Here is a 13,055-nt window from a genome sequence, read left to right on the forward strand (position 1 = left end):
CCATCAAAAAGTGTGTACTGGCACATTTCACATGTTAAAACCTTTTTAGCAAACACGTGTTGTAAAATTAAAATAAAAACAAATCTACTTTCTTTTACATACATTTCTGTTTGACTTACTACATGTAGTAAAAGTTTTTCCCTTAGCACATATACAGTTTTTTTACAAGTTAAGTTGCCTCTTTGCCGTCTTGGACCTTGTGTTGTCAGAGACTGATGTTTGACTTAGCAGAGGTTTGGTTGAGGTCACCGTGGATGGTGTTTCAGGGGTTGTGGCAAGTGATGGCGGGGTTTGCATTTCTATGCTTTCAGCTGGTGAAGCGGGTGGAGTTGACCGACTCGTGAGTGCTGAAGTTAAGCATTGTGCAGTGTCTGGTGGGGTTGAGGTTATGGTGCTTGGGGTCGTGGCCAAGGAAGGAGGAGTGAATGACAACGGAGAGAATGCTGGGTTTAGGTGTACAATTTCTGGTGAGGAAGTTGGTGCTGGTGTTGATGTTGCTGAAGGTATTGTAGCTGGTTGTTCAGTGGTAGCTAGTTGTTCAGGTCGGGTATGTGCACAATTTCGACATTTTGCTTGCAACCATCTTTTCAGCAATATTAGTATGATGAGAATGGTCATCAAGATTGACCACACCAACATTCCTAACAAAATAAAAAAAAACAAAACCTAAAATAAGTTTCAATAATACAAGACCCACACACTTATCATAGCATCATTAACACACAGATTCTTGATAAAAAATAACAGACTCACATTCACTATCATCTGTAGAAGACATGTATGACTGAATTTTTCTCAAATCTATTTTGGACTTCGTAGATAATTTACTATTTCTTGGTTTAAATATTGACCGATTTGATTTTCTCTTAATTTTTTTTCTGGATGTCTTAGTGTCACATTTCAGATTTTTAAGCTTATCTTTGATTAAAACTAACACACCTACAAAAATACAAAAACTGAACACTAAATTTAAAATATTAAGAACTGTGAAACCTTTCCACTCGGGGTCCATGAAGAGGTTGTCTTGCTTTTTGGAATCTACAATAATAATTATCCACAAATAATATATATATATATATACACACACACACACACACACACATTATAAAATTTACACAACAAAATATGTGAATAAACTAAATATTTAACTGAGGGACAAATATTTTTAATTTCAATTAAACATCAATATCAAATTTTTGTTCAAAAAACAGAGTCAACAGAGGAAATAAAAAACTTACCATCATCTAAAATAGTCTGATATGCCAGGGTCATGGTAGAGGTCCCAGTGGACAAACTCTTTTTGGTGGTATAAGTGGGGGTGTCTGTGAAAAAGCTAGAACCGCCATTGGTGGAGGTCTCGGTGCGAGTTCGAATTGATGTGGATGGCACACCTAAAACATAAAATAAATCTAAGTTGACTGTTTTGTTTTTTTTTTTTTGAAAATTTTATGGGTAGAGATAGATAAAGAGAGAGGGCAAGAGTTAGATGCTCAGGGAAGGGTGAGCGATTGGAGGTGACCAGATCATATCTACATACAGGTAGACAAACAAGAACATGTACCTTTTGTTTCAATTCCTCCTGTCGACATCTGTCTCTTACGTACCCCAATGGATGCTAAAACAAGACAACAATCTTTATAATATTTTCTCTCCAATTTAAAAGCTCGACTAATTATTACATTTGAGTTCCAAATCTCATCTGAATTAGACTTCTGACAGAGTCAACATAGGAAATAAACAACTTACCATCAACTAAAGTAGTCTGATAAGCCAGGGTCATGGTAGAGGTCCCAGTGGACAAACTTGTTTTGGTGGGGGTCTCAGTGTTGTAAGTGGGGGTGTCTGTGGAAAAGCTAGAACCGCCATTGGTGGAGACCTCAGTGTGGGTGCGAATTGATGTGGATGGCACACCTAAAACATAAAATAAATCATTCACACCTAAAACATAAAATTAATATAAGTTGACTGGGTTTTTTTCTCTTTTTTTATGGAATTAAAAAAAAAAAGGAGAGATAGAGGGCAAGAGTTACATGTACAGGAGAGAATGAATGATTGAAGGTGACCAGATTGACTTTAACAATCATATCTACATACAGGTAGACAAACAAGAACATGTACCTTTTGTTTCAATTCCTCCTGTCGACATCTGTCTCTTACGTACCCCAATGGATGCTAAAACAAGACAACAATCTTTATAATATTTTCTCTCCAATTTAAAAGTTTGACTAATGATTACATTTGAGTTCCAAATCGCATCTAAATTAGACTTCTGACAGAGTCAACATAGGAAATAAACAACTTACCATCAACTAAAGTAGTCTGATAAGCCAGGGTCGTGGTAGAGGTCACAGTGGACAAACTCTTTTTGGTGGGGGTCTCAGTGTTGTAAGTGGGGGTGTCTGTGGAAAAGCTAGCACCGCCATTGGTGGAGACCTCGGTGTGGGTGCGAATTGATGTGGATGGCACACCTAAAACATAAAATAAATCTAAGTTGACTTTTTCTCTTTTTGTTTTTGTTTTTTTTATTTGTGGAAATAAAAGGGAGAAGGGAGGAGAGAGAGAGAGAGAGAGAGAGAGAGAGAGAGAGAGATAAAGAGAAAGGGCATTTAACGAATTTTAACAATAATATTTACATACAGTTAGACAGATAAGAACATGTACCTTTTGTTTCAATTCCTCCTGTCGACATCTGTCTCTTAGGTACCCTAATGGATGCTAAAACAAGACAACAATCTTTATAATATTTTTTCTCTTCAATTTTCAAAGCTCGACAGGTGATTACATTTAAGTTCCAAATTTTTTTTTTTCACCAGCGGAAATGGCGGAGTAGTCAGAATCTCGAGCCCGAATTACATTTATGTTCAGAGTTATCGTTCCTATCCCCAATCATACCCCGCTCCTGTCAACTTTTCGTTATTGTAAAGAGTCAAAATAAGCGTTTACCTTTAGTAGCAAAAATTAGAAAATACTTGGATGTCAAGTTCGAGTACACTAAGAATCAGTGGTGGATCAAGAAATATGTGCACAATTCATATAGAATCAAAGAATTTACAGAATACGTGCTTGTCAATCATTTCCACCTTATTTCATAAACTATTTCTTATTTCATAAACTATTTCTTAGCTTTACCTTTTTATTCATGAAAAAAAATTACACGTCGAATAAATTTGCTACTTTTGAAACGCTGACAGAGGTGTAACGAGATCAGTGAGACCATAAACAATATAAGATTTGACAAAATATTTTATATATATACATTGATTCAATTATATTAATACTTACAACAAGTTTGTCCCCGCAAGTCATGTACTCTAACGTCTCTTGCTCCGGTTACGTAAATTACCGATAGACCACAGCTTCTTACAAATACATCACGATAGATTTCCGAATCTATATACACTTCGCGACAACTCGCAATATCCAGGCATGTCTTTACACCTCTTTCCGCAAAAACCATGCACAAGCCGAAGGACTGTAGGCCTAACAAAAGGAAAAGGACCTTCGCCATCTTTATCCCAAATGCCATGTGCGCTGCAGAACCCAGTTTGGGGAAATCATGTGACCTTTTACCCGCGAATTGTTTTAATACCCGTATATTGTTGCATCAACATTATAAAAACAATCAAAATAATTTTACAATGGTGCATTGTCAACTTATCGCCCTTATGTTACACTGATATATTGTATTGTATACATTTCCATTGTTTTTCTTTCTTTTAAATAATATTTTAATTATTTTCAATACGTCGGCTACTTATGATTAAAATATGAATTTACATTCGCGCGTTTTTCTATCTATAAAGGTGAGTGGCCGTACTATTAAATTATCAATATTGAAAATTTGCACCTGATAAAAAATACTCGTTTCTACGTAGTAATTTAGTTCAATCACCCCTGTCAAGGAGGAGGTGACATTTTCATCGGTAAATTTTGAAAGATCATCAGATAAAAATTATTTCAGACCTGAGCAATGACCTAACCTCTATCATAAATCCTGATTTAATTTTGATACATATTAAGAAATGATATTTTACAAAAAAGTGGGTATAATGAACGACCACACCCTTATCCCACGCACTTTTCTGTGAGAGTATTTAAAGCCCGGGGATTGACATAAAAATTGTGTTGGGGAAACAAAGTTCTCAAAAAGCACAAATTCATCAATTTGTCAAAATGGCAGACTTTTCTGATTTAATGTAAGTAAACTCGGTTCTATGACCGCGAATTGTTTTAATACCCGTATATTGTTGCATCAACATTATAAAAACAATCAAAATAATTTTACAATGGTACATTGTCAACTTATCGCCCTTATGTTACACCGATATATTGTATTGTATACATTTCCACTGTTTTTCTTTCTTTTAAATAATATTTTAATTATTTTCAATACGTCGGCTACTTATGATTAAAATATGAATTTACATTCGCGCGTTTTTCTATCTATAAAGTTGAGTGGCCGTACTATTAAATTATCAATATTGAAAATTTGCACCTGATAAAAAAATACTCGTTTCTACGTAGTAATTTAGTTCAATCACCCCTGTCAAGGAGGAGGTGACATTTTCATCGGTAAATTTTGAAAGATCATCAGATAAAAATTATTTTAGACCTGAGCAATGACCTAACCTCTATCATAAATCCTGATTTAATTTTGATACATATTAAGAAATGATATTTTACAAAAAAGTGGGTATAATGAACGACCATACCCTTATCCCACGCACTTTTCTGTGAGAGTATTTAAAGCCCGGTGATTGACATAAAAATTGTGTTGGGGAAACAAAGTTCTCAAAAAGCACAAATTCATCAATTTGTCAAAATGGCAGACTTTTCTGATTTAATGTAAGTAAACTCGGTTCTATGATTTGTTGCATATACGGTAAACTAGTAATTGAAAGTTTTGTGTCATATACATACCGGGGTATTTTTTTATTTACTTATTTATGCAGTGACTTTGAAACATCTCCTGAGTTCGAAGAATTATGGAAACAAATAGAAAAACAGGAAATAGAGAAGCAGACCCCTTCATTCTCAAAGTAAGTTAAGAATTTAGTTATAAAAAATATTGTGCCATGAAAAATCAAACTTGTCGTTAATGACATTTACTGAATTTTGCATGTACGTATTATTCTCTCATAATATTTTATCCTTTTATTAATTTTTTGTAAGTCTGACTCTCTGTACTTTAAGTACTTTTTATTTAAAGACGTAAAATTTGAATTGGTATTTTTATTTTTTATTTTTAAGATCTTCCATTGTTCCTCAAAAAGGAGCGACGCAGGCGTCTAAAGTAGTGGTTCAAGATAGCACAGGGCCTTCCGTCCTGAAGAACTTACTGTCAGGCACAGTAAAAAAGGAACAAACAACGACCAGCCCTTTCAACGAAAAAGCAGAGAACGTCAAAACAACAATTATCCCTCTGGTCCCAGTTTTGGCAGACAATGATCACATTAAAACAGAGCTACCTTTCAAAAGGTCAGGAAATGTATCTAGTTATTTATTTATTTTATATACCCACTATTAATCACCGTTAATGCGGGAAATAAATTATAAATACATATTGTAATTTTTTTTTTTTAATTCTATAAATTGAAAAAAGGGGAAAAGTCTATCGCACGTATTCCTATTTATATTTTATTAGGTACTCTGCTTGTACTTCAAGTGTATCGACACCGTCATACTCTCCTGCGCATGATGAAAACTGGCCCCCAACACTAACGGATTCTACAACGTTAGCCGCCAACGCAGAGGACTCAATTCTCACAACGTTCAGGTAAATTAACCGATGCTTTAAATAATTAAAAATACACATCTGTCAATTACTTTACTTGTTGAAAAACATTTTAAAATGTACTGGTTGTTAATATTTAAAAAATATATATTTTTTTATTTAAAAGGAGGAATAATAAAAAAAAGTTTAAGACCCTGGAGAAGAGATTTTCAGAGCCCTTGGCTGTTGCTTCCCGAGAGTTGGAAGTTCTAAAATCCTTGCAAAAGCGGATGGCGCTGGATCTTCAGCAAAGTGAGATAATTTTAAATTATCTCGCATCGAAATACGGAGAGCCCGAGAAGAAACGTGCAAAATTTTCTTCTTCCTAATAAACATTTCGATTTTTGAAGAACTTAAGCTTAACTTAATCAAATTATTTGTTTATAAATGTTTGATTGACCATTTGGCTTTAAAAACTTCCGGTATTGAATAACGAGATGAAACAAGTTGACAATCGTAGTAAAGTGTTACATTTATGAGACAATAGTTCAATGGTGTTCATATCTTTTGTAACTGTTTGAAAATAAAGGATTTTTTTTGCAAGATGCACATGCAATTAGTAGTTTTTCAATTCTAACAGTTTTTAACAAACAATAAATTGTTTAACAGACTTTTATCGTTTTTGTTTCTCCCGTGCCTCTACAAAATTATTCGAAAAATCTAACTGATAGAAAATAATAATCATACCTTTTGTAAAACACCATTATAGTCCTTTCATAACATTGTATGTGTTTGAATGTTAAATTTCATGCGTAATTTATAGTTCCATATTAAATGTACTTATTAACACGGTGACCCAGGTCATACGGTGTCTTGGTTATCAAGGTGACCTCATGTTAATGTATTAAGGTGACTCCAAGAGACCAGGGTATCAATGTGACCTTTAAGGAACCAGGTTTTACTGAAGGTGACATAAGCCTGTTCTAATTATCAGGATGACTCCAGACTGTTAGTGACCTCAAAAGTTATCCAGGCGGACTTTACCCTGAACTCATTTATCAAGGTAACCTCAAGGTGACCTGACCTTAGCAGGTGACCTGAACTCGACCTCAGTTGACATGACCCTGTCTTTGACCCTGGCCTAGTGACCTGACCTCAGTTGACATGACCCTGTCCTTGACCCTGACCTAGTGACCCAGGTGACCTGACCTTGACCTCATATGACCTGACCTTGACCTAGGTATCAAGGTCATTGGTGACCCTATGACCTGACCTTGACTGACCTTGACCTAGGTATCAAGGTCATTGGTGACCCTATACTGACTTCAGACTACTACCCTCACTACTTAAAGACATACATAAGAGAGAGAGAGAGAGAGAGAGACAGACAGACAGACAGACAGACAGAGAAACAGACACAGAGAGAGACAGACAGAGAGACAGACAGACAGATAGACAGATAGACAGACAGAGACAGAGATAGAGGGAGAGAACGTCCAGTTAAATTTTACAATATTGACTCAACATGGAGTAGCAAAAAAAAACTTGTTTATATAGATGACATGAACATGTATACATGTAGATTTTATCTCGATACCACTAATCCACATGTTTTAGTGAGAGTGTCCATGTGATGCAATAGTGCACTCTTTTCAGCTCGGGCCAAGTATGGATATTAATTTTAAGAATGCGACTGTTCATTTGAGTTTTGCATCGATGTGTTTCTTGCATAAATTGTCAGTAGACAATTGAGTGCAGACAATGTTTAAATTCCATGCATCGAATTACTATTTAAATAAAGTACTTCATTATGAAACAAACATTTTCTTTAAAAAAATATTTTTATGCATCGTGCATCAGTTAAATTTTCACCTTAGGAATCGTTAACAAAACGCACTCATGATTTGGTCTGCATTATATTATTGTTTTCATTACATTGATATAGATTTGTTTATACTAACTGGAGAGAGAGAGAGATAGAGAGAGAGAGAGAGAGAGAGAGAGAGAGAGAGACTATATGTACCGAAGTTTAAACACACGATTGAATTATGTTTGGTGATTCATTCCATAGTAAACATACAAACCTACAGTAAATCCCTACCCAACAGTGTTTTCTTAGGGTTTTTTATACAGTTACAACATAGTGAAAAGAAAAACTCTCAGTGAATACTTAAAATATTACTTTCATTCTTATATTGAAATTTTTAAAACCACACGTATATGAGAAACTGTCTTACCTTTTTATAACAATCCACAAATCATTTTCATCGGGTACTAGAGAGTAAATAACTGTCTAAAAATTATGAGGACAATGCGTTCTGCTTCAAAATGACGTCTTTTTCTATATACATTCTCTACATGCGACGTGCATCTTCTGTGAGACATTTTGTTCAGAACAACAGAATCATTGTGTGAAGGGATTTAAACTCTTCACATGACCGAGTTTGGAGTGATTGGTGTTTTAAAGGTTTTATTCATTGTCTACAAACCTTGGTCCTTGGTCGATTGATGACGATATGGAACAAGGCAGAAATAATCACAAACACCGATCTTTTCAATCAATAGATGTTTTGAATGTTGATAGAACCTAAAACTAATATCAAATTACAAATACTCCAAGCGTTATGTCGCAGTATGTATATTGTATATAAGTTCTGGCTGTTGTTGTGTATTTCTGTGCGTCCCTTCAATAGCGCTCTCACCACTTTTGGATGAACAAATAACGTTGTGTCTAATGATTTAAAACGACGCTAATAAACGTCTCATCAGATGACAGAAACAAACGTTAGTTAACTGACACAAAGAATTAATCAATTTAGTTTTCCGAACAATGTTTCTATGATATGTCAGTCTAAACTAAAGTCATCAAATTCATATTTGAATATTGTTAGGTTACCTAATATTCGATTGATACCCTGGTTGATATTTTCCATTATAAAAACTTTATTTCATAGAAGTTCCACGATGTCTTTTATTATATTTTAATCCTGTGTATTATATAACTATTTTAATACTGTAGATATACTTAATTCTATACAGCTAAAGTTATATGATCTATTCAGTGACGCCTTGGGTGTGATGAAAATTCAAAGGACGTCCTTGACCTTGCTCTACGACAAAGGTCACACTTCTCTTGATTTGATTTTGAACCAAAAAAAAGATACAGTTTTAAAGTGAAAAGGTTAGTATGAGCATGTTTCTACCTATGCTTAAATGGGGTTCAGAACAATTTGTGATTCAGGAACCAAAGTGAAACCTTATTAACCCGTGATTACACAATGCATTATATAAGTGACCTATAAATGAGACATAGAGAGAAGATAAAAAAAGACAAGTTGTTGTCCTTTAAAAAAAGGACTACAATACGTGGACAATTTGCATGTGTTTCCAACGAAAACGTGAAAGCCTTAAGATTATCAGAGATTCCATCCACTCTAGCCCTCTGCTTTTAACCACTAACGTTGTACGTTGGATTACGTATATGTATAGCCCTGACTTTTTATCTCAGAATTTAAAGGGTTCATACTTCTAAAATAATTATGATCTATCTATTAGTGAAGTCTGCATGTATAGTATCAGGCGAATTCTACTATTTGCGCACACATTACGATTCTCACTACTTTGTTAACTATGCACTGACAGCTTTGTGTAAATTAATTTGATATTTTGATGCATTTTTCTTGAGATCTAAACTTTTATACTGTGACATAAAAAATTGTCTTAAAATTTTTTAATCGGTAAGTACTCTAGTCTCGCCTACTATAAAAGCATTGCAAATTTTTACGCTATTTGATGCATGTTGTAGTTTCGGCATAACATTAACATATTTCATAATACTGACAGTTCATATCACATGCCAATTATTTCTTTAAAAGGAATACTTTGTTTCTGTACTGACTACTGTTTACCGACAACTTTACAATTAAAGCGCCTTTGAACTTATTTGTAAATATGGCATGGAATCCCGATCCCGATTCAGATAAACTTGTGCTAGCCTGGTTCCCTGAGCTACCCATTACGCACAGGAACCAGGCTAGCTCATGCGCAAGCTGAATTTCCCCATAGCATCCGGTTTAACCTCGCTTATATATTTTCTGCGTGGACCTCAGGGTCCACGCAAAAAGCAAAGGTCATTGTTTACTATGAGGTACTAGTAATCATTGTTTACCGTGATGTACCAGTAATCATTGATTAATGTGAGGTAATCATTATTACATTTTATACAACTAAAGTTACATGATCTATTCATTGATGCCGTGGTTGTAAAAGAAATTCAAAGGGCGCACTTGATCTTGCCCAACTACAACAAAAAAACACTTCTCTTGACAGCGATTTGATCTTGAACCCAAAGGAAATATACAGTTTTAAGGTGAAAAGGTGATTTTGGACATGTTTCTATCTATGCTTAAATGATATTCAGGTTAACTTATAGTTCAGGAACCAAAGTGAAACCTAATAAACCCGTGACTATACAAGGCGTTATATAAGTGACCTATAAATGTGACACAAAGAGAAGAAAATGTAAAAGAAAAAGCAAAGAACATTGTTTACTATGGGGATAATAATTGTTTACTTTGAAGAATTGTTGTATTCTGTGAGGTATTCATTGTTTAATATGGCTGTTCACTGTGAAATAATCGTTGTTTACTGTGTAGTAATCCTTGTTTACTGTGGAATAATCATTGTACGAAGGAATATCATGGGTCACCGTTTATCACACGTTTAGATTCGTGATTGTGTTGTGTGGCACAGTGATTGAGCCAGACTACAATATAACGAGTTACTTATGTATTGTTAACAAACCATTCTAAAACGATAATTGTATTTTTGTTTTGTTAAATTCATTCAAGTTCATATAAGATATGTCTATACTATACTGAAGATTCATTCTCCTTTTAAATAGACATGCAGTACGGCGCATCTTTTCAAAAAGCCGACTTGAAAAAAAATTCGATCGGGTTTGGTATTTTTGTACAACTCATTATTGTATAAACTTTCGAAAAATTACAAAGTTCTCCATTGAATAAATCTAATTTTTTCATTAAAATTATTAATTACGTATAATCTATCGCATATTTACATCGCAACGTTTCGGGGTTCAGCATGAGTATTTACTGTAAACAAAACACATGCACGGCTCGCAAAGACTCTCCTGGACATGTTTGTTGATAACAAAATATGTTTTTCTCCCAGGTAATAATTGTTCAAAGTTTTTAAAATTATCACAATAATTATTATTTTGTAAGTATGTATTTTGCGTTTTTATCATTGGAGTTTCTACAACCTAAATTCATTTTTGTAAATGAGGCCCCTTGGGGGGTCATTTGACAGATTTATTTCTGCTCATTTTAAAATGAACCAAAATTGGAAAACCATTAATAAATTATTGAGAAAGTGATGATGTGTTCCGTTTTGATAATCCATTTATCCTCGTTTATCATGATGACCGTAGTCGGATGAAGATCTTGTAGTTTTCAGCACGTGTAATTTACTGTCAATCAAAGTCCACGTAGTACAAATAACCGATATAAGGTTATTACGGTTTGTACGACCTTTGAAATTCCGAAAGCTCATAACTACGTTAACTAGGTATATGAAAGGGAATTTTATGTATTTCAACTATTACAATCAACTTTATTTCTTATTCCCTAACGATACAATAGGTAAATCTGAAGTTATTCACACATGTGTTTTCAAATGTACTGTCTCTTTAAGTAGCTGAGTAATAAATAAATAAAAGCATCCCTCAATAGAGAATATAATGCATTGTAATGCAAACAAAATGACGTATGTTATACAGGGAACTGTGCAATATCTCATATAGTTATTTAGCCAGAGAAGTGCACTGGCAAGATTCAAGTTTACGATATAATTTAGTACTTTAGCACATATAAGTGTTGACCCATTGTCTCCTTGATTAAGTTGACCAAACGTTTAACTTGCTTAATTAATTTTGTATCCAAATATCCAAAAATGTTGACAATACTATGAATGTGTTGACCATTACATCAACTTTAAACATGTTTCTTTTCTTTCATATTCATATTTATATTTTTGACAGTTGTTAATTATTACTAATTGTACCTTGTAATTAAAATTAAGATATATAATGAAACTTAACAGTTGTCTGTTGTCTGTAACTAAACACTTATCATGGTTTCTCATGTTTATATTTATATTCGTGTTTTTTTTAAAGTTTTGATCAATATCAAATATTCACAATACTTCATTTAAGTTACAACATGCAAGCTTATAAATCATGATCACATCATATAAATAAACATGTGCATACTCAATTGTTTTTCGTTAAATACTTTTTATTTCTTTTTTCGATGGATTATTAAAGTAAGGTATATACTTATAATAAAAACAAGTTGTTATATGTATGTAATGATTGTATAAAGAAATGTACACCTGGGTATAGTCCACTAATGCATTTTCCATAGGCGGTAATGTTAACGTTAGGGTTCATAGCTCCGGCCCTAATTTTCGCTCAGCAACGAGGGACCTCTTGAATGAAAGCTCATCAAATTGTCTCTTTCCTGTTAAAATTTCGTGGTTTGAAGTCAGATTCGTTTTCCGGCAAAATGCGTCTGTTTTGAAAAACTCTGAAAATGAAAGTAAAAGAAGGGAATTTCTCAGTTTTGGAAAGGGTGTACATGAAACAATTTCAATTGTTTCCTTCAAATGATAATTCAATTTTGACACTTGTTTTTAAAATTGAAAATCCTCTTTTCTGACATGTGTCAAGCATTCTGATTTGAAATGTTCCAATAAATGTATATACACTCTGCAAGTTTAGGGACTATTTTGCTTAAAGGCACAACTTTGTTGTCCTACCGATTCTAAAAATAGTTAGAGGGATATATCCACCTATACCAATGATATATTTTGAGAGAAAGAAAGAGATGTAACAGGTTTAATATAGTACATGTATTAAAAAAGAAAGTAATGGTTCATTTATGTGTAGTTAAATTATATTGAGGGAGAAAGGGAGCGAATGTGTACGTGATTTTATTCAATAAATACGTCATGTAATATATCATTTCAAGAAATTAGAAACCTTAATCTATCAGGGCTTTGATCCTTTATTATAGGTATCTTGACTTCACATCTCTGTATTGACGTATGTGAAGTATCTTCTTTATGTAGATAACACAGGAGTATTCCCACAGTGTTACAATGCTTGAGTAATTGTGATATATATGTTGGGCGCCAATGTAATAGACTAGCACTAGCTAGTAGGTTAATCCTTTAGCTCAGTCGGTAGAGCGTTGGTTTTTAAACTGAAGGGTCTTGAGTTAGAGTCTAGTTGTGGTCCTTCCTCCTCTTCTATTACATT

General features: G+C 33.8%; 3 protein-coding genes across 10 annotated transcripts in view; 1 reads left to right on the forward strand and 2 right to left on the reverse strand.

Moving 5' to 3' along the window:
- LOC128171010 (uncharacterized) overlaps window positions 1–13,055 on the reverse strand; it is a 555,905-nt gene that overhangs the window by 393,494 nt on the left and 149,356 nt on the right. The gene's annotated exons all lie outside the window — the stretch shown is intronic.
- LOC128171018 (mucin-2-like) lies at window positions 163–3,206 on the reverse strand. Its single transcript, XM_052836782.1, has 8 exons — window positions 2,662–3,206; window positions 2,304–2,468; window positions 2,119–2,172; window positions 1,747–1,911; window positions 1,562–1,615; window positions 1,239–1,391; window positions 994–1,038; window positions 163–641 (listed from the first exon to the last, which is right to left on the reverse strand). The coding sequence occupies exons 1-8, from the start codon at window positions 2,687–2,689 to the stop codon at window positions 163–165; spliced, it is 1,143 nt and encodes a 380-aa protein (XP_052692742.1). The 5' UTR covers window positions 2,690–3,206.
- LOC128171031 (uncharacterized) lies at window positions 4,490–5,996 on the forward strand. Of its 2 annotated transcripts, XM_052836797.1 has the most exons (4): window positions 4,490–4,845; window positions 4,953–5,039; window positions 5,251–5,478; window positions 5,645–5,996. In XM_052836797.1, the coding sequence occupies exons 1-4, from the start codon at window positions 4,823–4,825 to the stop codon at window positions 5,778–5,780; spliced, it is 474 nt and encodes a 157-aa protein (XP_052692757.1). In that variant the 5' UTR covers window positions 4,490–4,822; the 3' UTR covers window positions 5,781–5,996. The 2 variants fall into 2 exon arrangements, with proteins under 2 accessions (XP_052692757.1, XP_052692756.1); XM_052836796.1 differs by having other exon boundaries at window positions 4,490–5,039.

The sequence above is a fragment of the Crassostrea angulata genome, chromosome 2 (genome assembly GCF_025612915.1).
Source record: "Crassostrea angulata isolate pt1a10 chromosome 2, ASM2561291v2, whole genome shotgun sequence".
In the NCBI taxonomy this organism is placed as follows: domain Eukaryota; kingdom Metazoa; phylum Mollusca; class Bivalvia; order Ostreida; family Ostreidae; genus Magallana; species Magallana angulata.